Below are 24754 nucleotides of genomic sequence, written 5' to 3' on the forward strand. Positions count from 1 at the left end.
TAGTGCTCCCACCCGAAAGGTGGGAAGGCCATGAAGACCTGCCTGTGCCAGTAGGACTGGGGGTCATGAAACTGACATCTGTCAGGGCCAATTATATTGTATGTATGTATGTATGTATGTATGTATGTATGTATGTATGTATGAGTGTTGCCTGAAATGATTGAGTTATGGTTTTTTTTTATTTGAGGTTAACAATTTTAGATTTTTCTTATTTGACTTCTTTTTTATTGTATTTGTATTTTTTATATTGTTGTAAGCCGCCCATAGTCCTTCAGGATTGGGTGGCATAGAAGTTGAACAAAATGAATGAATGAATGAATGAATGAACGAACGAACTGAATATATATGGGATCTAGAGGTGGGTTCCTCCCAGTTCGGACTGGTTTGCCCGAACCGGTAGCAAGTTGCTAGTGATATCTCATTGACGTCACTGGACTGGTTCTGTGGGGTGCTGGTCTGTGTGTGCTGCTATCTTAAAAAAAAATATTGGAAATTGAAATTTCAAAAATTGAATTTTGGAGGTTGTTTTTTTTTAAAAAAAAAATCCCCCCTTCTGTGCATATGCAGAAGCTGACTTTCCAGAACTGTGCATGCGTCGCTGTCTTGTTTGTGGCTTTTTAAAAAAAGAAAATCAGATTTTTCAGCACTGTGTTAGTCAAGGCCACTCAGCGTGGAAGAAAGCAAACCGGCAGTGAGTTAAGTTAGAACTCACACCTGATGGGATCTTGCTCTAGTCTAGTTGGGACTTAAACAAAAACACTCCTATTACAAGGCACAAATGCAGCATTTTGTTGTAAATCTCACTTGTAAAACACATGGGATGTACTATAGTGTTTCCCCGAAAATAAGACCCTATCTTATATATTTTTTTGAACCTTGAAATTAGCACTTGGCCTTATTGCCATGGACTCAAAAGCCTGATTGGTCTTATTATCAGGGGATGTCTTATTTTGGGAGGAACAGGGCACTTCCTAAAATATGATACATCCAAGCACTAATTAAATGAAATATCTCCCAGCCTTCTTGGGCTGCATCTGACTTCTATTGAGTTATAAATAAACCATATTTAAACTGACTACACCAAACACCAATTAGGCATAACAGTAATCTCTCAAAGGCTAATATAAAGTATTTGTTTCTTTCTTGATAATTTGAAGCACAAGCACTTCCAAAACATAGGAGGATCCCACGCAGCAATACATTCCCTGAATGTATCTTGCATAGCAAACCTTATTTGGGTTTTTACTGTGAAGGACAGATAAACATTCAAAGGCTGCAAGAATTTCTCTTCCTTATGGCTGAACCAACCATAATTAGATGGATAATATTTTTCAGAAAAAATTCAAAGGCGCAAAAAATTTCAGAAGATCCTATGGGATGAAATCATTGAAGATAAGGAACAGATCATGCAAGATAAGGAACAGATCATGCGAGATAAGGAGCAGATCATGCGAGATAAGGAGCAGATCATGCGAGATAAGGAGCAGATCATGCAGGAGAGAGAACAGGTTATGCTGGATATAGAAAAAGGTATGAGAAGACAGCATGCTCTAGGATGGTGTCATTTGTTTTTATAGTAGGTGGTGGAAGTGACTTGGACCAGCTAAAGTTAGATCTATGCTTAAACCCACTCTTTCATACCACTAAACATAAGCACACTGGCTGATTTATGCATTGCAATATGTAATTACTGGATTGTAACCATGGCTATTGTGTAAGCCATAATTGCCTAGACTGACAACTTGCAAAATCTTAAAACATCATTTAAAAACCACCACAGCTACATTCACCAATTATGCTAAATTTATTCTTTGAATTAATAATGCAGTGGTACCTCTACCAAAGAACGCCTCTACTTAAGAACTTTTCTAGATAGGAACTGGGTGTTCAAGATTTTTTTTGCCTCTACGAAACATTTTCTACTTAAGAACCCGATCCTGGAAAAATTTCCCAGCAAAATTGAGAGAGACACGAAGGCCCAGCCAGTTTCCTGCCAGGCCAGTTTCCTGCTGGCTAATTATTATACCACTGGGTTGCAAAAATGTATGGTTTTGTTTTTGAAAGGTTACTAGTTAGAAGGCTATCCTTTCATTTTCTAACCAGATGTTCCCACCTGACTAGAAGAATTCCAAAATTACTCCAGCTATTCTGGAAATGTTTCAAGTACAAACAGGGGTGGGCTACTGCCCGAATGGGGAGGAACGTTGTGGGGTAGCGAAAATGGAGCTCCACCCCAGATCACTCAATTTGCATTGAAAGATGTTGAAAGAAAACGCAGGGCATCCTGCATAAGCCACACCCATAGTGTGGTAGTAAAAATTTTGGTAGCCCTTCACTGAATAAAATAGCCTAGTTTGAGTGCAAAACATTTGTTTTAAAGCACATGCCTCTTTGAAAGTAAGAATATGTCTAGAGTGGTCATGTCAAAGGGAGTGTAAGGCTGTAACAACTCATCCTATTAGCTTTTTCCAAATGTCACTTCAGAAAATTTAGTTTGGGAGAGCAAGACATTACAATCATAATGCCTAATGCCTTCATGGCACAGGACTAGCTTATCTGTTGAACCACCTCTCTTTGAGGGTATCTGCTTGTGCCATCACAGAACATAGGATAGACATGCTCCACATCCCTTCCTTTAAGCACTGCCATTTTGTGGATTCTCAGAAGTATACGTTGCAGTCCCTACCCCATAAAACACCCTCCCTCCTAAGATAGACAGACCCCCTCCCATTTTATCTTTTTGGAAAGAACTGACTCTTAAGGTATGTGCAGAGCAATCATTGAGTTTATTTATATATTTATTCAATTTTTATGCTGCCATTCTCCTTAGACTCAGGGCAGCTTACAACATGTTAGCAATAGCACTTTTTAACAGAGCCAGGCTATTGCCCCCACAATCCGGATCCTCATTTTACCCACCTCGGAAGGATGGAAGGATGAGTCAACCTTGAGCCGGTGATGAGATTTGAACCGCTGACGTACAGATCTACAGTCATCAAGTTATCAAGGACATGCACATAGAAACAGGATATTGCCGTAGATATTGGTAATTATCCAGTCACACGCACACACATACGTTAAAGTACATATGGTGTTTACTTTTAAGAAATAGCACAGTCCAAATAAACAGTCCAGGTCATACACATTCAAATCAGTTAATCTCTAGGAGCATAATAATCTTCTTACCAGTTTGTCTTTGTCATATATAGTCAACAAAGATATTAGTTTACAAACACATCAGAATATCAGAGATAATAACAGAACATAACACAGAGGTCACCATCAAGTCAAAGAGAAAATAAGCCATGATCTCTAGTTCCCTCTTATGGCAACTTGCAATACTACAGCCAATCAGGACATAACATATATTTTAAAGCTGTATTACATCAATCCAGCTTGATATGATGACGAGAAGGTTCAATAACCAAGAAGAATCAGAATTCTATGATGTTTGGCAAAAGGTATATATCTGGTGGGATACAAAGAAAAGGAGATAACTTTACTGTTATATTATTTTAAACATACCAGTACTTAGTAGTTATATTGTAGTAGATGCTGATTATTCACAATATAAATGTGAACTCCTTTTTTTCTTCTACTTTTTTTTGGTCTTTTTTCCTTCTTTTTTCTCTTTTATTTTAGTTCAATTTAAGTTAGAATTTTAAAATTTTTACATATGTTGCTAAATAATTTAGATGTGTTTCTATTTATCACTTTATAATTTATATTTTTAAGTATTTTATAGACGGTGTTAAACAACAACAAGATATTTTCTTTTCACTTTTTTTTCCATTTAAATATAAAGATGACTTCTACTCTGAGCGGAGCGACTGTAGCTCTACTAAATGTTGCATGTTATGTATGTCATGTTTGTCTATGCAATTTAATAAAAATATTTCTAAAAAATAAAAAAAAATAAAGCTGTATTACATCAATCCATACAACCATACATTGTTGGCTTGTTTATATATTACCAACCCAACTGTCTGGACAGAGAACTAACAGACTCTTTCCCCCAAGTGCTGGGATAAGGGGAGGTCAGGGTGAGATGAGAATTATGGTCCCAAAGTGCTTTATCAAGAGGCAACGGGACTTCCTGGCTTTTCTTTGAAGACATTTCGTTTCTCTCCCAAGAAGCTTCTTCTTGAATGAGAAGCAAAAACAAAACAAAACACTTTTGGGACAACCATGACCTCGATGATTGAGGCAGAAAACCAGCTGGTCAGCATGCGCATGAACACTGGAGCTGAAACATAACAAAGTCTCATGTGCCTTCTGATATAGCTCTGCATGCCACCTGTGGCATGCATGCCATAGGTTCACCATCATGGGTCTAGGATATTGCAACCAGTGTAAATACATGTCACTTGCCAAGCACACAAATTTTGATCATGTGACCATGGAGACCCTGCAAGAGTTGTAAGTATGAAGATTGAGCGTAAGTCACTTTTTAAAGCACCATCATAATTTCGAACAATCCAAATGATTGTTAATCTGTATTCTCTCTTTGCCTGTTGTTTATGTATTGCCTAATACTCTTTATTATGATTATTGCAGAATTCAAAGAAGAGATGGCTTTTATTAAATCCTTTGTCTCCGGAGAGGGATACGATACTGAATTAAGTGCAATAGATAAGGCCAATGAAATGCTAGAGAAGGCTGAAATGGCAGTTCTGTTTTGCATCATGCATAGAAAAACTGGACTTAGCCTTAAGGTATAGTCCCCAAATAGACAAGTATACTGTCTTGTAAATGTGTTTTCTATACTAGTTTTTAGGATTTGTTAATAACTGGAACTGCATTATCACTTTCTTTTCCAGAAAATACTAGACCTTTTTCTAAAATTGCTAGTTCAGAATACTTTGTAGAAATACAAAAGAGATTTTGCCTAGGGCTATTAAATAAATATGCCATTTTGTAAGGCCATATATTAATTAATTTTATTTATTTATTTATTTATTTGTCAAACAATTATAGGGTGATAATTTGTACATATAAAACATTAGATAAGTAATGATAAAAAGTAGACAATAGGATAGGGACGGTAGGCACAATGATGGGCCTTACAGACCTCTTAGAAAGGGGGAGAGGTCAATTGTAATATAATCCTATCACTCTTTCTGTTGATTTTCACAAGATACAGAGTAATGTTTTCTGATGAAATTTCCATATATTGCCTCAAAAATATTCATGGAAAGTTAGGCTGCACACAATTGCCCTTTGATTTGAACAGATGAGCAAGAACTGAACTTTGGACTATCTCGTTAAAAAAATCAATGATACAATGGTTTAATTTACATGACACAATAAGCCATAGTAAAGATTATCTATCTGACTGTCTATCATCTATCAATTAGCCTATCCTATCCTAGCCTAGCCTAGCAGAGTAGAAAGGGAATAGAGAATAGAGAATAATAGAGAATAGAGAATAGAAGACAGAGGATAGAGAATAGAGAATAGAGTAGTGTAGTGTAGTGTAGTGTAGTGTAGAGTAGAGTAGAGTAGAGTAGAGTAGAACAGAACAAACAGAATAGAATTCTTTAATAGCTAAGTGTGATTGGACATACAAGGAATTTGTCTCCAATCTAGTGCGTAAGTTCTCAGTATACATATAAATAGCAAGTAATAGGTCATAGGTCACGAACCATAATTACAATCAATAATCGTAAGTTACAAACAACTATTGATAAACCATAAAAATCAATAGGAGAAAAAAGTAGGAAAGATGAAAAAAGATGAGAAATGAGACGGTGCTGTGGGAATTATGTGTTGAGTAGAGTAATGGCAGGGAAGAAAATAATCATTATAAAGAATTAATAGTCATAGATGCTATTATCTATTTTAACTGTGGCTTGTGGAGGCTTCCTGAGATATAATGTATGCTTTCCAGTCACTAACTGGGATTTGGATTTGTGGAAACCAGAATTTAACACCAGAATTTAAAACCAAGGTTTATTGTGGCTTTCTACTCTGGCTTCTACAGTTTCAAAATAGTGCCCATCTAGTCCAGAAGGACTAAGCCTCAAGCAAGTGTCCAACAGATTTTGTGGGAGATGACTTATAGTACATATATGTTCTACAGGTAATCCTCACTTTATAAACACAACTGAGCCTGCAGTTTTGGTTATAAGTTGTTGCAATCATTAAGCACGTGACCTAACTTGATTTCATGACAATTTTTTACAATAATCATAAAACAAGTCACTGTGATTGTTTAAAAAAAACAAAACTCACACAGTTTTAAGTAGATCCGTTCTCCCAAACTGGCCTTTTTTTGTTGGAAATCAAAAAAAAAAAAAATCACCAGAAACTAACAAAGGATGTTGCAAATTACAGTCATGCGACCACAGGATGCTTCAGTGTGTCCACATGAAAGGGGGTGTGCAGTAGACAATCTCTTTTTTCCTCTTTCAAATCACAATTCATTGGACCTCTTTTATATATAACATAAAACCAAAATGGCAAGGTGGGCCATATCTGGGCTGCAAAAAGCCAGGCGATCATTACATGGCAGGGGAGAGGTTTGTAAAATTTGTATTTTTATAAGCAATAGATGAGTTGGCAGATTAGATTTGTATCCCTTTCTTTCTCTCAAAGATGCATGCCACTCCCAATCCTATTATTAGTAGTGTCTGGTTGATTAATGAGAAGAAATAGTGAAATATATTTTTCTCCAATAACCATTTTATTGTTTAGAATAGAATAGAATAGACAAGGAATTTGTCTTGGTGCATAGAGTCTTGTAGTATAAAGTGGCTGTTAAACAAGTGTGTTGACAGGTGGTTATAATTCCAGATCCCTCCACACACGCATTTAGCTTCAGTACAAAGCCAGTTTGATGAAGTGGTTAAGGTACCAGTCCAGAAACTGGGACATTTTGAGTTCCAGTCCCACCTTAGATGCAAAATCAGGGAGCCAGTCAATCTCTTTCAGCCCTAGGATGAAAACAATGGCACACCAGGTCGGAAATCTTATCAAATAGACACCAGGAGTCAAGACTAATTTAAAGACAAATACACACACACACAAACACACACATTCATTGGGACTATAAATCAACAAATTCCCTGAAACTGCATCATCTAATTTAGGAAACAGGATCTGTTGATGCATCTTTATATAGATATGTTCAAATCTTGAAGTCTAAATTCTGACAAATCCCTATTCTTTTTAAAACTAAAGATTAATTTGATTTATTTGTTTTTTGCTTGATAATCTTTAGGCACATTTTCTCTCTGAACTTCCTGACCTCTCTCCTTTGGCTGATTTCTTGCTGTACCTAAACTTGTCATATAATAGTTTGGATTGCTTTCCATCAGAGGTGAGTATAATATGTACTGTTTTAATATATATATATATATTAGAGAAGCTTTTGTTTATATAATCCATAAACGTAACTGTGGCCTTATGCTATATGTTCCTCACTGATTTGCTAGATGTTTAGAAATTACTGCTCAGTAACTTCACTGCCAATACACAAAGATTCTTTGGTTTGAATTGATAAAAACTACACATTGAATAATTATTTCACTATGTTTTTATATGAGTTTTTTTCTTTGAGCTTAAATGGAATATATAGAATTTCCCCCTCACTTCATTTTCAAAAGAAGCATTCTGAGATAGATGTATCAAATGATACAATTCAAAGAGAGTGTGTACAAATCTAATAAATAATAATAATAATAATAATAATAATAATAATAATAATGTTGATGTAAGATTTCAACCTGGGTATCTCCAGTCCCACTCTAATGTCTTTACTGCTGCATCTTTATTTATTTATTTATTTATTTATTCAATTTTTATGCCGCCCTTCTCCTTAGACTCAGGGCGGCTTACAACATGTTAGCAATAGCACTTATTAACAGAGCCAGCATACTGCCCCCACAATCTGGGTCCTCATTTTACCCACCTCGGAAGGATGGAAGGCTGAGTCAACCTTGAGCCGGTGATGAGATTTGAACCGCTGACCTTCAGATCTACAGTCAGCTTCAGTGGCCTTCAGTACAGCACTCTACCTGCTGCGCCACGCCGGCTCTTAATAGATCTGCAATAAGGCATTAACTATGTTCCAATGTAACTTTGCCAACTTAGTGCCCTCCAGCCATGCTACGAAACCTCTAAGATCCTTTTCCACTTTGTGCTTCCATATTGTTTCCTCGTACAGAAACTATGTCCTCTGTGGCCTAGTGATGCAAAGAAAGAGACTGCCCTTTGCTTCCCTAGTATGTGGGTTACAAGGTAAAGAAGCAGACAAATCTATTATCAATGAGTAAGGACCTGTGGACTGCTAGACCACATCCAGACCAAGTCCCTAGCCCAGATCACTGCCAAAGATTAAGATCCAGAGAATGATTTCTAGCACTAACTTTATTGATCAGGAGATAAACAACTTAAGCTTGTCATGCAGAATTGTCCTTAGTCTCTTTAGCCAGTCATTTAGGATTGTCTGGGTTCAAATATTTTCTCCCCCTGCATAGTATTCTGACATGTATGTTTTTCAGAATACAGTGATACCTTGTCTTACGAACTTAATTGGTTCCAGGACGAGGTTCGTAAGGTGAAAAGTTTGTAAGATGAAACAATGTTTCCCATAGGAATCAACAGAAAAGTGATTAACACGTGCAAGCCCAAAATTCACCCCTTTTGCCAGCCGAAGCGCCCGTTTCCGCGCTGGTGGGATTCTCCTGCTGGGATTCCCTTGCAGCATCGCAAAATCCGGAGGTGGGGTTTCCCATGGACAGGAGCCTCAGGGGAACATTGGTCTGGGCCACCAATGTGGTTATTGCCATCAACTGTGTCATCAGACTCAAAGACACAAAAATGGGAGTGATTATCTTTCTGACTTTGTCTGCATTCATATAACAGGGTAATCCATTTATTAATTAATCCTATTGCCTGTGAAACTAGCCAAATTGCTGCATGTCCTTGGCCCTTATTTGAGAAGGGAGAGTAATTTGAGCCAGAGTTTAAATAGTTCTGGTTAATTATTACTAAGAAATACATTTCCATGGTTATATTACATTCAGAGTTTTGCACAGAAAAGTAAATGCTTTTCTCACCCTGATGTCAGAAACAGCAAAGTGATTGTTGGGGTCAACCTCTCCTTGTCCAACAAGAACAGAAAGATGACCTGGTAACTCATTTCTTATAACATGAACTCATGATGTAGCCTTCAGCTTAGCTCCAACCCATTAGTGATTTATCATCTATATCTGTCTGTCTGTCTGTCTGTCCATCATCTATCTATCTATCCATCCATCCATCTGCATCTATCTATCTCTCCATCCATCCATCTCTCTATCCATCTGTCCATCTATCCATTTTTCCATTCATCTACCTACCTACATACCTCCTTCCCTATACCTGAGGATGGCATACAAATCTAATAAATTAATAATAATAATAATAACAACAACAACAACAACAACAATAATAATAATAATAATAATAATGGCTGTTAGATATCAGAATCAGCAAAAAGTATGCAACCATTGAAAGGAAGGGAGAAAGACATGAAACTAGCTGACTTTTTTAGCGGATGCATTTTTGGAGGCATACATGGTGTAAGTGATTTCAGTCCAAGAGAAGCTAGGGGCAACAGTCATTGCTGACAAACACCTATGAACAGACTAATAGAGGAGAGGGCAATCCACCCATTTCTTTCCTTTGCTGCATTAAAATTGCAAGAAGAGATGGCCTTCTTACTATAATGGAAGAAAGCTTAGCTGACATTCTCTGTCAGCTCAAGGCCTGTTGAATAGAGTTTTAACACAGCCATCTAGCTGTCCCTGTAGTTAATGACAGCGTCAAGGAGAGAGAAAATCTGATTCCGTTGAAGAACAGTGTTCCTCCACCTAATAATGAAGTTTCCTTGAAATATCCCTGTATCTATGAAAACATCAGGAGGAAGAGAAAATTACTGTAATCATAGTTTCACATTCAAGTCTTTGGAGAGGGTCGGCATAGAAATCCAATAAATAAATAAATTGAATTAATAAAGTGCTGGAAAGTAATATGAAACAGGAATTCCCATCCATGAAGAAAGCGGACTTACTACCCGGTAATCTTTTTTTAAAAAATACTGCCTTTACGGCAATTTCTAACCCTTTACACACAATTTGACTTTTATTTATCTATATTTGGTTTGCTTTCGTACTATCTTTCATTTTTTATTTTAACCATATGTACATCTGTTCTTTTTTCTATTGTTAACCCAGTTATAAAAGTTTTTCCATGTGTCTATACCTTGTAGTTTCTTATCGTTTTTCAATTTTTGTGTTAATGTATCATATTCTGCACAGTCAAGCATTTTTTTTATCATATCTCTTTCTGTTGGTGGATCTTCTTTCTTCCAGTTTTGTGCTATAGTGATCCTGCTTGCCGTAATTAAGTGTTGTATTACATGGTATTCTTCTTTCTTGACTCTCATATCTATGATACCTAGTAGGAAGATCTCTGGTTTGAGTTGCAGTTTAATTTTAGCGATTTCATATATCCAGTTTCTAATTTTAATCCATATTGTTTTAATTTTTGGGCAGGTCCACCACATGTGGAAGAATGTTCCCTTTGTGTTTGAGCATCTCCAACAATTTGGTTTTAATTTAGGAGAAATTTGGGCTAGTCTTGACGGTGATATATGCCACCTATAGAACATTTTTATGATGTTTTCTTTGTATGCTGTTGATTTGGTTATTTTATAATTCTTTTTCCATACTGCTTCCCATGGATCAATGTAAATGTTATGTCCAATGTTTCTTTGTCTTTTACAGGTGTTTCAGCTGCAATATTTACAAGTGCTAAAGCTCCGGAATAACCCCATCAAATCCATCCCAGGGGAGATCTCTAATTTGATGAATCTTAAGTTCTTGACCATATCCTTTAACCTTCTGACTACTCTCCCACCTGAGTGTGTAATAATTTTAATTAATCATTAGAACTATATGGAAAGAAGCTTCCAAGTTGGGGGGAAAGGCAAAAAGACAGAGGCATCTCGTAAATTATTGCATAGTCAGTCATTTTTTAAAAGCCTATCTGCTTTGACGAGGGGTTTTCACCACAGCTTCGATTTCAGCCTGTCTATCTCACGGGGATGCAGTTGAGATGAAGCTGGCAGAATTGGGTTCTGGCAGAAAAATGAAGAAAAGTGTACAAATGGAGAAAGGCCTGAAGCATAGAGCCTCACTTCTATTAAAGATTGAAGCTCTGATACAAATTGTTTCCTTAGTTTTCAATACATCAATACAAAGGCTGTGAAGTTACTTTAAAAAACCCAGCCGTTTTAGAAATCTAAAGCAAGAGAAGACTTTCAATTCTTTTCAATACTTTCAATATTTAAAGAAAGTATGCTCAGGTAGTAAGATATATCCCATATCTACTGACTGCAAATATTCTTTGGCCAGAGCAGGGATGAATTCCAGAAGAATTAACAGGCTGGGTGAGGCAAAATGGCTATAGTTCAATATTTCTGCTTTATAAACAGTTAGGAATCTTATAAGGGGTTCAAAAAAGTTCTGGGTGATGATATAAGCTGCCCGTGATGTGGGCCACAAATGTTTGCTTCTTTATTTAATGTAGAGGCCATCTGACTTCTTAGCAACTCTGGGCAACTAACTGTACAATGAAAAGAAAAAGAAAAAAGCCCCAATAAATGTACCTGTTCACACAATAGGCATAGTTCACTGAGGAAAGCTCAACAAACTAACCAAACTCTTTTTTAAGGGTTATGGGACTGACAAGAGTTTTCGTGTTTTTCAATGATTACCTGTGACAAGAAGGCCTTCTGTTTTTATAGGCTATTTGCCCTGCCAAATCTTCAGAGTCTTGATGTTTCCTATAATGAACTCGAATATATCCCGAATGAAATACAAAATCTCAGGTATTGTACTGATTTTATGGTTTTGAGACGAGGAGGACTTTTCTGGTCTTCCAGATGTTGCCCAAGTAGTTTCCAGCAGGCCCAACCAGTATAGACAATGATTGGACAAGCTGAAATCTATAGTTTGGAAACTATGACATTTTCCCCATTTTATAAGTAAGATCAGATGCATTGCTTTTCTTGAATTGCCTGAAACTTGGTCAGCCTAATAACCAAAGTTTTTATCTCCTTATATGTTATTACAAAAAATATCTATACTGAGTAAAGGGACCCAGAACTCTGCTTTGACTTAATGAAACTATTTTGGGCTGTTTATGATTAAAGAGTCCTTGGGACCATGTTAATTTTTGCACAGGCTGCTGTTAAAATAGAGCATTCTGACAGATTAAGAAAAGCATTCACTGGTGCTGAGGGTTTTCTTGCTCTGCCAGAATGCTCTGTTTGTAACAAAAGCTCTGTTAAACTCCTCCATAATTCACTTAATAATTAAAGCAGTGCATTTCAGACTTGAAAATGTCTTGACTTACTCTAAGATGTGTTTGATGGATATGTACAAAATAATCATTAGATTTTGTTTTGTTTTGTTTTGTTTTGTTTTGTTTTTCTGCATTTTTTTCTATGTTCTGTTTTTAATGTAAATAATTCAATAAAACCTTTTTTTAAAAAAATGTCTGAACTTCAACTCCCAGGATTCCCCAACCAGTATACCGACTGCGGAATTCTGGGAGTTGAAATCTATATGTCTTAAAGTTGCCAAGTTTGAAAAACACTGAATTACAGGATGCAAAAAAGAGTTGGCAAACAGTAGGACGCGACTCACAAATCCCTAAATTGACACATACTGTACTTTGATTTGTCTCTCCACTTTTCACTTCCACCTTCTCTATTTTCACTAATGAGAGGACCTGGAAGATCAGTCTAAGAATAGATCACCATGGAGAAAATCCATACGCTCTCTAAGACTTAACAATGGCTTGATGGCACATAACCAATTAATCAATCTTCCTTCCTTTCACTGTGTGAGGAAGAAGAGAGCCATCTGTCATGGTTCCTGACAAGTGTTGCGGTAGCTTTTCCCAGCACTTGTCAACTTATGTTTGTAACAGAAAAATGCATAGATTTAATGTGGTAAAAGGCAGAGATTACTTTCTCCTGCATACACAGTGTGAGGAGAAAAGTCAGAGTATCTTAACTTATTGTCTTTGCATGGAGGGAAGCCTCCAGTACAATGGGTTCCTCTTACCAGCATACCAGTGCGCTATGGGCGCATCCTGACGATTCAGGCGCGCCCGCCTGTGCGCCCCTCACACGATTTTGCTCCCGCACATGCACAAGAAGCAAAAAAGTGCTGAAATCTCACGAGGGTACAAATTGCCAAAATCTCGCATGCGTGAGCATCTCCTCACATGATTTTACTTCTGCGCATGTGCAGGAAGCAAAACAAGGCCAAACATTTTGGGGGGGAAAGATGGTGCGGCACGACGGACCAACAAAGATGGCACCGGAGCTGTTGTGTGCAAATTGTGCGATCAGTGGGCTGCTATTGGAACGGCACACCCTAGCACACTGGTAGGAAGTAGGAACCCACCACTGCTCTATTAGTGGAGGTGGCAACAGTTGCTCCTTGGTGTGGGCTGAAAGGAAGGCCTCTGCCACTTTCCAGTTGCCTATAAAATTTCCATGCCATGATAATTTTTTTCTCCCATACTTGGGCATCCAATAAAACTAGGCTCCAAATAGACCTGATGAATGCATAAATGGTGGAGTGTCATTTTCTAAATTCCCAGAAGCCTCACCTACTTGAACCTGGAAGGAAATCTGCTTTACTCCTTGCCTTGTGGGATTCTGAAACTTCAGCTGAGCCACTTGCTGGTGGAAAACAACTTCTTGCACGTCTGTTTCTGGTCTGAGACTTTCCTGATGCAACCTCAGTGCCTAAAGGACATGGCTGCCCTGTGCTTCGTTAAGCACCAGCTGTGGAAAATATATCATCATTTACCAGAGGAGATTCACAATATCATAAGCAGGTAAGTAAGGGGCCATCACTACGAGGGCTCTGTTGAGTACAAAAACAAAGAAAACACTCACAAATAATCATAGGGCCAAAAAAAAAGTCTCCTCAGAGGCAACTACCAGTCTGTGCCAAAATGAGCAAGACCAGGTTCTAAAAAATGTTTGTAACAAGGTGGAGCCACCCACATTGATAGCCATTTGATGTGATGCAATAAGCTATCATACCTAAAGTAATGGACTATAGTCACCTATTTAAGTTATGGTTTATTTGTTTGTTTGTTTATTTGTTTGTTTGTTTATTTATTTACTTACTTACTTACTTACTTACTTACTTACTTACTTACTTACTTACTTACTTACTTATTAGATTTGTATGCCGCCCCTCTCTGCAGACTCGGGGCGGCTCACAGCAACAATAAAGACAATGTAAAACAAATCTAATCATTTAAAAAACACTAAAAACCCCATTATTTAAGAGCAAACATACACACAAACATACCATGTATAAACTGTATAAGCCCGGGGGTGATGTCTCAATTCCCCCATGCCTGACGGCAGAGGTGGGTTTTAAGAAGTTTACCAAAGGCAAGGAGGGTGGGGGCAGTTCTAATCTCCGGGGGGAGCTGGTTCCAGAGGGTCGGGGCTGCCACAGAGAAGGCTCTTCCCCTGAGTCCCGTCTTATTGAATAAGACTGAGGTAATGTAATGGAAGATTTAGTAAATGGGTGAAGCAAACATAGTATAGTAAGAATGTCTTAAATTGGCCTGATGGGGGGAAAAAACATAAATAAGAGTGACTAAATGGCTATGTATGTTTGAAATGCAGGCACGATTTCATGTCATTTTTATTTCCATTTTTCCTCCAAGGAGCTCAGGATTATAGGCATGGTTTCCTCTACCGCTCATTCTCTCTTCATAGCCACCTTGAGCTATCTTACAGCACCAATCATAATACTTTTTATTTATATCCTATCTTGCCCCCCCCCCCCAAAAGCTACTCAGATTGCATTCCTGTGAATGGACTCTCACATTATATATAGTCGGAGTTTAGTCATGGCTTATTGAGTAAACCAGAATTGGCTAGATTTGTAAACAAAAATGGATTTATGCTACATGCTACTTCCAAACCAGTCAAATTCTATTGCTGCTTATCTGGTTTTGTAAACCTGACAGAAATTAGGCCTATTGAATCCAATTGGACTCATGCCCAAATAAAACCAGAAAATACAGATTTTTCAATGGACAGAAGAAATGACTCTGAAACTCTCCAGTTCCAGTCTTACATTGTAACTGAAGTTTAAAATGCATTAAATTAAAATGCATGATTTTATTTATCATCAAAAGATACAACTTGAATATTGATCTCAGGTCATTATAACTTTCACTTCTCAGTTTCAGATTTTATCTTAAACAGAAGCTGCTGAGTGGTGGGTTTTTTTTGTCGATAGAAGCCTGAAATGGATTGTTTAAAAAATTAAAGGGGAACAAAAGTACAGAAAACTTAAAAAGCGGCTATCTAGCCAACAGAGGACCACAGGAAAAAAAAGAGGTGACATTGAACTGATGCCTAACCCTTTAGGATTCAAAACTAGAGGTTAACAACATTTGTAATGATAAAAATAAAGAACAAGAAGACAAGGAAGAAAGGATGAACTTAGGAAAGAATGAAAGCTATCATGATAAAAAGAATGGACAAATCGATGACTATATTGTAATTTACTGGGTTTTGCAAAAGAGAATTGGAAGAAAAAGAGAATTGGGAGAAAATATTGGCACCGAATGAAACAATTTAAAAAAGAAGGGAGTAACATAGAGGAGAGAGAAAGAAAAGTTGAAGGTAGAATTGGGCAAGTACTATTTATGAGGAGGGGGAAAAGGTGGAGAAAAAGAAGATGGGGTATAAATGTAAAAAGAAGAAAAATGGGAAAAGAGAGTTAAGAAAAGTGGGATGGAAACATGAGAATGGATGATTTAATAAAGAAAAGAAATAGATTTCTTTACCTGTTATTTCTCAATATTATTATGGTATAATATATTGTTATAATTTGATATGATTTAATTGACGGAGCAATGGTTTGAAGGTTTGGCTGTACTAAATGAAGTTACAAATTAACTGGTGGAAGAAAGTATAATCTTTTAAGCTATCACTGTTGAATATGTTGGCTATAATATGAATAACTTGAACTTGATATAACAATGAAAGATTTCTGATGAGTATGGATGCTAGTGAATCAACAATAAGACAACTTTTCTGTATTTTATTTCCTTTTTCTTAGTTTTTGGTATTCTGAGATATATATGTGTGTGTGTGTGTGTTTTCGTAGATTTTCACGGGTACAGGTATGAAGGTCTTGGTATATTCGGGTTTCTTCCCGTGTAGGATTCAGAGATTTCTGGCAACGTTTTGACGAGGTCCCATTCGTCATCTTCAGGCTTGTGCTTCTGTCCTTGTTCTAGGGTGAACACATTGAGACCTGAGCTGCCTTCCCTCTATAAATACTGGTGGGTGGGTGTGGTTTGATGGCTCAGCAGCTGCAAGCTGTATTGAAACTTTCTGGTGAGTCAGTGGCGTAACAGCTGGGGTGGTTGACATCAACTAATCAGCATACATCAATTACATCAACGACCCCAGGTCATTATATGTAGGCATAAGCTTGGATTAGATAAATAATATGATTATGGAATTTTTAAAAAATGATTGTTTATTCAATCTCATATCTTACAGCAGATAGATGTATTTCTATTAAGGGAAGTTATAATATAATTGTTGGAAGTAAGCACAAATTGTACAGTTAATGTGTTCACAAACAAAGTTTTCCTGATACAGGATCTGAATAATCTATAACAGTGTTTTTCAACCAGTGTGCCGCGGCACACTAGTGTGCCGCGAGACATGGTCAAGTGTGCCGCGAAGCTCAGAGAGAGAAAGAAAGCAAGAGAGAAAGAAAGAGAGAGAGAGAGAGAAAGAAAGCAAGAGAGAGAAAGAGAACAAGAGAAAGAAAGCAAAAGAGAGAGAAAGAGAACAAGAGAAAGAAAGCAAGAGAGAGAGAAAGAAAGCAAGAGAGAGAGAGAAAGAGAGGGAGGGAAGGAGAGGGAGAGAAAGACATAGAGGGAGGGAGAGATAAAGAGAACAAAAAAGAGGAAGGAAGGAAGAGAAAGAAAGAGGGATGGAGAGAGAAAGAAGGGAGAGAAAGAGGGAGGGAGAGAGAAATAGAGCGAAAGGGAGGAAGAGAGAGAGACAATTTTTTTGTCCAAACTTTTTTTAGCCCCCACCCTCCCTCCGCTCAATGTGCCCCAGAGTTTCATAAATGTAAAAAATGTGCCGCTGCTCAAAAAAGGTTGAAAATCACTGATCTATAAAACTAAGGAAACCAGAATGTAAAAATTATGATAATATTTATTTATTTATTTATTTATTTACTTACTTACTTACTTACTTACTTACTTACTTACTTACTTACTTATTGGATTTGTATGCCGCCCCTCTCCGCAGACTCGGGGCGGCTAACAACAATGATAAAAACAGCATGTGACAATCCAATAATAAAACAACTAAAAACCCTTATTATAAAACCAAACATACACACAAACATACCATGCATAACTTGTAATGGCCTAGGGGGAAGGAATATCTCAACTCCCCCATGCCCGGCAGTATAAATGAGTCTTGAGTAGTTTACGAAAGACAGGGAGGATGGGGCCAATTCTAATCTCCGGGGAGAGTTGGTTCCAGAGGGCTGGGGCTGCCACAGAGAAGGCTCTTCCCCTGGGGCCCGCCAAACAACATTGTTTAGTCGACGGGACCCGGAGAAGGCCAACTCTGTGGGACCTTATCGGTCGCTGGGATTTGTGCGATAGCAGGCGGTTCCTGAGGCAATCTGGTCCAATGCCATGTAGGGCTTTAAAGGTCATGACCAACACTTTGAATTGTGACCAGAAACTGATCAGCAGCCAATGCAAGCCACAGAGTGTTGAGGAAACGTGGGTGAATCTTGGAAGCCCCACAATGGCTGTCGCGGCTGCGTTCTGCACGATCTGATGTTTCCGAACACTTTTCAAAGGTAGCCCCATGTAGAGAGCGTTGCAGTAATCAAACCTAGAGGTGATGAAGGCATGAGCGACTGTGAGCAATGACTCCCTGTCCAAATAGGGCCGCAACTGGTGCACCAGGCGAACCTGGGCAAACGCCCCCTTCACCACAGCCAAAAGATGATGTTCCAAGGTCAGCTGTGGATTGAGGAGGATGCCCAAGTTGCGAACCCTCTCTGAGGGGGTCAGTAGTTCCCCCCCCCCAGGGTAATGGATGGACAGATGGAATTGTCCTTGGGAGGCAAGACCCACAGCCACTCCGTCTTGTCTGGGTTGAGTTTGAGTTTGTTGACACCCATCCAGGCCCCAACAGCCTCCAGGCACCGGCACATCACTTCCACTGCTTCGTTGCCTGGACATGGGGTTGGTATTGATGCAAAACAAGATACAAGAGAATAATACTATTGTTAATATGAGACCACAGTATAAATTGATAGTTACATTTTGAGTTTTTAATTGGGTGTTTAGAAATGGTTGGGAGGGAGCAAAAGATGAGCTAAGATATTAAAGGAGAAGAAGTAATAAGGCCTAAAACTAAGAAGCACAAGGAATAACAGTTAGCTTGTAAAATCTAGCTATAGCAACTAATCTGGAACAAAATTTGAATTGGTTGGGGATAGACCCAAGAGACAAAACTAGGTAAAAGGAGGTAGCATGAGTTAAAATACATATACCAAAATTGGATAATAGATAGTAGATTTAGAAATAAGAGGGATGATTATGAAGGATAAGATCTAGAGAAGCATTCTCTATAATAACAATAACACAAGAGCACACAACAGGTTCAAACTTAATATCAACCGCTCCAAACGTGACTGTAAAAAATATGACTTTAGCAATTGAGTTGTCGAAGCGTGGAACTCATTACCGGACTCCGTGGCATCAACCTCCAACCCCCAACATTTTTCCCTTAGACTATCCATGATTGACCTCACCAGGTTCCTTAGAGGTCAGTAAGGGGCGAGCATAAGTACACTATTGTGCCTTCCATCCCCTGTCCAATTGTCTCTCCTATATTTTATATATCTTTTCTCCCATTCATATATCCTTTACTCTTCATTGACGTATTCTATTCTCATATCTTTTCTTCAATCCTTTCCCTGATATTTATTACTACGTGTTTTTATTCTTTAACATTCAATTTGTATTGGACTAAATAAATAAATAAACATATGAATGAATGAATAAATGAATAAATAAACAAATAAACAAACAAACAAATTCAAGTCTGTCGTGTAATTGTAATATAGAATTATCTGCTTAGAGAAGGATTTTGAAGGTAGATGGGAAGTAGGAAAAAAGGAGAGAAAGGGGAGAGAATAGGGAAAGAGGAGGAGAGAGGAGGAAGAAGGAGAAGGGAATGGTAGTATAAGGAAGGAGAAGGAGTAAGAAGGTAGGTAGTAGAAGCAGAACAGCTGCCTGAGATAGAAAGAGGGGAGAGAAGAAAAGATGGATACAGACGAAACAATATAAAGCAAAATGGGAATGTGATCTAGTTTATTGTACTTGAAAAATGATATATGCATATTAAGTTGTATTGAAGGTATATGGAGTTGTATATTGAATGCGGAGAAAATTTGTTATTTTAAAAAACGAAAGCCTTCTGCCTTGCTCTTTGGTGTGCAATGCTAACATGCAAACTGGGTATCCACAGCAGTTCCTTGGGCATAAGACATAAGCAATCATAGGCCAATTCCTTCTTCTGAAACCCAGGAGGAGGCACAGAGATATTTTGACGGTCCTTGATAGATTTCTTCTCTTTCTCCTACAGATTTGTATTAGTTACACTTAGAAAATCCTTTCAAACAGATTTCGTATCCATATATTTATTGTATATATATATTTGGGTATAAGCCCTGTATAAACCCATCCATGGATAAGCTGACTGTTAATTTTTTTAAAACCAAAAATATGCTGCCCATGGGTAAGCTGATCTGCAGTTTTCATGGTATTTTGAATAAAATTTCAGGGGTAAGCTTATCCGCAAATTGGCTTATGTGGATACTTTAAAAAAAATATGACTGCATGGTCACAGATAAATCCATTCATAGATAAGCAGAACCAAATTCTGCGGGTACATTTGACACCTAAAATTCTCATCTTATATCTGTGTTTGTACATTCTTAGCATAATATTTGTGCAGTACTTGATTCCAAACAGGTTCTGGTTCACTATTAACCATGAATGACAGTTGCCATTTCTGGTTTGATTCCTGTTGTCTTTTCACCTCTAAATGGCAGATAGGAATTTAATACATATTTGCTAAAATTTCCTGCTTTGTGGAAACATCATGCAAAGAAAACTGCACCTGTTAAAGAGGGTAGAGGGTAAAGCATGATATGACATGGTAATTGTCAGTACCACGCGCTATATTGGTTGGCTTTTCAATATATGAAGATAAACCAGCATTGTATGTTAGAAGGAAATAATAGTATTACTTTAAGAGCTAGGTAGCAATTATGAGCTAGGCTGCAATTTAGCCATATAAGGGAGACAGATGTGCTGCTCTGTTACATTCTGTAGTTACATTCTGTAGTTGCATTCTGTTGTATTGAGCTTTGTTGCATTGCATCTGTTCTGCTGCCTTATATTGTAATTTTTGTTACTGGTGTATATATGCTGGTTAGTATTAATATCCGAGCTGTGTGCAATATACTGTGCAAAGAACTGTGTGCAATATACTGTGAAGAATATATTATACTGTTGTAAAAGTATTTGCTGTATAAATAAGAGAATAAGCTGTGTGCTACCGTGTTTCCCCGATAGTAAGACCCCCCCGATTGTAACACATATGGGGGGTTTCAGGGGGGTCGGCTTATATAAGCCATACCCCGAAAGTAAGACATATGTCTTACTTTCGGGGAAACACGGTAGTATAAAAGGAATTAAAGGGGGAAAAAACTAGACAAATACTATTGCTGCGCCCTCCTTCACCAGCCTCCTTTCCGGCAGCTCCCTGCGCGCCCCTCGCCTTCGCTCGCTGCGGCGCCACCGCCTCTTCCCCTGCCGAGGCTCAGCTGCAAGCGGCCAGCGAGGCCGATCAGCTCCGAGGCGAGCGGCCGGAGCTGCGCCCTCCTTCGCCCGCCTCCTTTCCGCTCGCCTCGGAGCCGATCGGCCTTGCTGGCCGCTTGCAGCTGAGCCTCGGCAGGGGAAGAGGCGGTGGCGCCGCAGCGAGCGAAGGCGAGGGGCGCGCAGGGAGCTGCCAGAAAGGAGGCTGGTGAAGGAGGGCGCAGCTCCGGCCGCTCGCCTCGGAGCCGATCGGCCTCGCTGGCCGCTTCCCCTGCCGAGGCTCAGCTGCAAGCGGCCAGCGAGGCCGATCGGCTCCGAGGCGAGCGGCCGGAGCTGTGCCCTCCTTCGCCCGCCTCCTTTCCGCTCGCCTCGGAGCCGATCGGCCTCGCTGGCCGCTTGCAGCTGAGCCTCGGCAGGGGAAGAGGCGGTGGCGCCGCGGCGAGCGAAGGCGAGGGGCACGCAGGGAGCTGCCGGAAAGGAGGCTGGTGAAGGAGGGCGCAGCTCCAGCCGCTCGCCTCGGAGCCGATCGGCCTCGCTGGCTGCTTCCCCTGCCGAGGCTCAGCTGCAAGCGGCCAGCGAGGCCGATCGGCTCCGAGGCGAGCGGCCGGAGCTGCGCCCTCCTTCACCAGCCTCCTTTCCGGCAGCTCCCTGCGCGCCCCTCGCCTTCGCTCGCCGCGGCGCCACCGCCTCTTCCCCTGCCGAGGCTCAGCTGCAAGCGGCCAGCGAGGCTGATCGGCTCCGAGGCGAGCGGAAAGGTGAGTGGCGCGGTCAGGCGCCCTCCTTCGCCCGCCTCCTTTCTGGCAGCTCCCCGCGCCCGAAGACGAGCCGGCCCCGGTGCCCGGGACAATGTAAGACATACCCCCAAAGTAAGACACAGTGGGGCTTTTGGGGGTAAAAAGATAGTAAGACACTGCCTTACTATCGGGGAAACACGGTAATACTAAATATCTCCGGGACCGCCTTCTGCCGCACGAATCCCAGCAACCGGTTAGGTCCCACAGAGTTGGCCTTCTCCGGGTCCCGTCGACTAAACAATGTCATTTGGTGGGACCCAGGAGAAGAGCCTTCTCTGTGGTGGCCCCGACGCTCTGGAACCAGCTCCCCCCGGAAATTAGAACTGCCCCCACCCTCCTTGCCTTTCGTAAAGTTCTTAAGACCCATCTCTGCCGTCAGGCATGGGGGAACTGAGACATCTCTCCTGGGCCTATACAGTTTATACATGGTATGTTTGTGTGTATGCTTGCTTTTAATAATGGGGTTTTTAGTGTTTTTTAAATTATTAGATTTGTTCTTACATTGTCTTTGTTATTGTTGTGAGCCGCCCCAAGTCTACGGAGAGGGGCGGCATACAAATCTAATTAATAATAATAATAATAATAATAATAATAATAATAATAATAAATCTGCTGTCTGCAAATGAGAGGATATTATATGTACCTGCTGTGTGCAAAGAAGAGATGTATTATGGACTATTATAATTACTGTGGATAATGTTATGGAGATATTGCATACCCTGTAAATAATACCCTTACTATACATTGGTCTGAATTATTGACTGAACAACCACCATTGCCACATGTACTCTGGTTCAAATACAGTATTTCTAGCATTGGGTCTAGGCCCAGTGTGGATTGCTGACAATACTATTACACTCTGTTAAGTAGGAATGGGTTCTACTTCCCTTCCCTACTGGTTTGCATCGCGTTGGAAGTCCACAACTTTCCAAGCCATTTTCAGGAAGCAGCAAATGGAGGACCGGATTGGGGCATGGCCAGCCAGCCATTGCTGCTGGTTCAGTGAGTGGGGGCAAATTCCCACCACCTGTTTGGGCAAAACGGCAGCAACCCACCATGGCTGTTAAGGAGGGTAAAAAGCATTGCAATAGTATAAAGCTTAGAAAAGCACAGAGCTGTACTTGTTTTAGAAAATTTGGAGATGTTCTACAGCCTGCTCAGGAAAGTTCCTAGAGTTGTTTACTCAGATATACTCTGCACTTAGCCGCCCTTGGAAATTGATACACAAGCAGCAATGCCAGCACTTTTTAGTTCGAATCGCGCATCTGCCATAGACTTTCAGTAGTTAAGTTTAAAAGATCCGCTTAAATTTGCTCTCCCCAGTATGTGACACTGACCTACTTTCTCCCCCCTTTAGCTTTACAGGCTGTGACTGCTGCACGGGACCCTTGTATGGAAAAGGCTTCCGTTTTATCCTCATTTATAGGAATGCTTATGGACTAAGGCTTCCGTATCAGTTTTCAGCTTGCTCACCAGACTGCTATACAGCCTTTGTCAAGTCAGCTGTGCCAACTGATGGGTGTTAATGTTTAGTCAATTGATCCAGAAGTGAATAACCAATTGAATAAAGCAAGCAAGCAGTGTTTTGGATATGGGGTGGGTTTTTTTTGTAGAATTCTGATGGGGGGAGGGGGGGGGTCTAAGGATTATTGTGATATTCAAATTTTGGTTATTTATATATATATATTTAGAAACTGTCAATCTCCCTCCAAGGGTGACCCTGGACATTCTTTTGATTACTATGCCCATCTGTAAGCTACATTGCAAAAACCCTAGCACGGTTTCTAGCTTTTAACTTAAAAAACAGGAGGTGAGTAACATTATTTTAAGTCTTTTTCATGTAAATTAGTATTCAAATTTTGGGGATCCTTTTTCCTTAACACAACCCACAATGTCATTAGACAGATTGTATATATAATGAAAGGGATTTCTATGTGTGTATCTGATAGATGTTGCTTTTTATTGCTGTATATTCTGCCTTGTAATTAAAAAAAAACATTATGCACCGAGATATTGCTTGAAAGTGTGTTTTTCCTGCTTTAGGACAAACTAAATGATGGGCATCTAGAATCATGGGTATCCTGTATGTATGAAGCAAGACAATGGCAGCCATTTTACTTGTGATTTGTTCTTCTTAGTTTCTTGTGCTATTTGTAGGAATTTGAATAAACTCAACCAACAAATGTAAGCAGCAGTGCATTTAAAATGCAATGTAGGTGGCAATTGATAAGTGTTTTTCAACCAGTGTGCCGCGGCATACTAGTGTGCCATAAAACATGTTCAGGTGTGCCGTGGGGAAATTAAACATGGGTCCCCAAACTACGGCCCACGTGCCAACCGCCTCCATCCGAACATAAACACTCCCCTCACAATCCCTCCAGCTATCAGCGACAGGAAGAGTGGAGGCACAGGGAACGCTCACTGACCAATCACCTTCTAGGATTCATCCCGACCACTAGCAATGAACCAATAGCAGGCCGCCTTTCATCCACACCCAGGAAGGTCCCCGCTCGGGCTGCCGCACACTTGTCATTCTGTCGCCACGGCAAGTAGTTGAAGCCGCTACTCCTCCCCATGGTCCCGATTTCTAATCCTGGTCAGGACTGGAGGTAAATATTTAACTATATGTATAATATGTACTATGTTAGAGTGTCATTTTGGTTGGTGGTGTGCCCCAGGATTTTGTAAATGTAAAAAAAGGCTCAAAAAAGGTTGAAAATCATTGCAATAGATAATACTTAGGTCAGCATACAAGAGGATACCAGTGGTACTTGAAGCTTTTGGAACATAATCAAAGTTACTGTAACCCACCGTTTCTCAAATAGTGGGATAGCCTCTCCTGGTGGGGGCACGGATTGGTGCCAGGGGAGGCGCGTGACCCCAGGGAATGTGCTTTTCTTGCTGTAGAGTAGGGACTTTTTGCACCGAACAATAGCACACAGTACAGAGTAGCAGATATGAAATGCATATAA

The 24754-nt window shown here is 39.7% G+C and overlaps 1 protein-coding gene across 3 annotated transcripts; it reads left to right on the plus strand.

The window, feature by feature from the left end:
• The first annotated feature begins 1423 nt into the window (after nucleotides 1–1423).
• Nucleotides 1424–23791, plus strand: LRRC63 (leucine rich repeat containing 63). 3 transcript variants are annotated; one of them, XM_070738362.1, is made up of 7 exons: nucleotides 1424–1530; nucleotides 4558–4715; nucleotides 7223–7321; nucleotides 10773–10909; nucleotides 11795–11878; nucleotides 13666–13905; nucleotides 23140–23791. In XM_070738362.1, the coding sequence occupies exons 1-7, from the start codon at nucleotides 1428–1430 to the stop codon at nucleotides 23306–23308; spliced, it is 990 nt and encodes a 329-aa protein (XP_070594463.1). In that variant the 5' UTR covers nucleotides 1424–1427; the 3' UTR covers nucleotides 23309–23791. The 3 variants fall into 3 exon arrangements, with proteins under 3 accessions (XP_070594463.1, XP_070594473.1, XP_070594481.1); XM_070738372.1 differs by lacking the exon at nucleotides 1424–1530 and adding an exon at nucleotides 3399–3461; XM_070738380.1 differs by lacking the exon at nucleotides 1424–1530 and adding an exon at nucleotides 4357–4419.
• Nucleotides 23792–24754: the final 963 nt, after the last annotated feature.

Source organism: Erythrolamprus reginae, chromosome 1, assembly GCF_031021105.1.
Source record: "Erythrolamprus reginae isolate rEryReg1 chromosome 1, rEryReg1.hap1, whole genome shotgun sequence".
NCBI classification, from domain to species: Eukaryota; Metazoa; Chordata; class Lepidosauria; order Squamata; family Dipsadidae; genus Erythrolamprus; species Erythrolamprus reginae.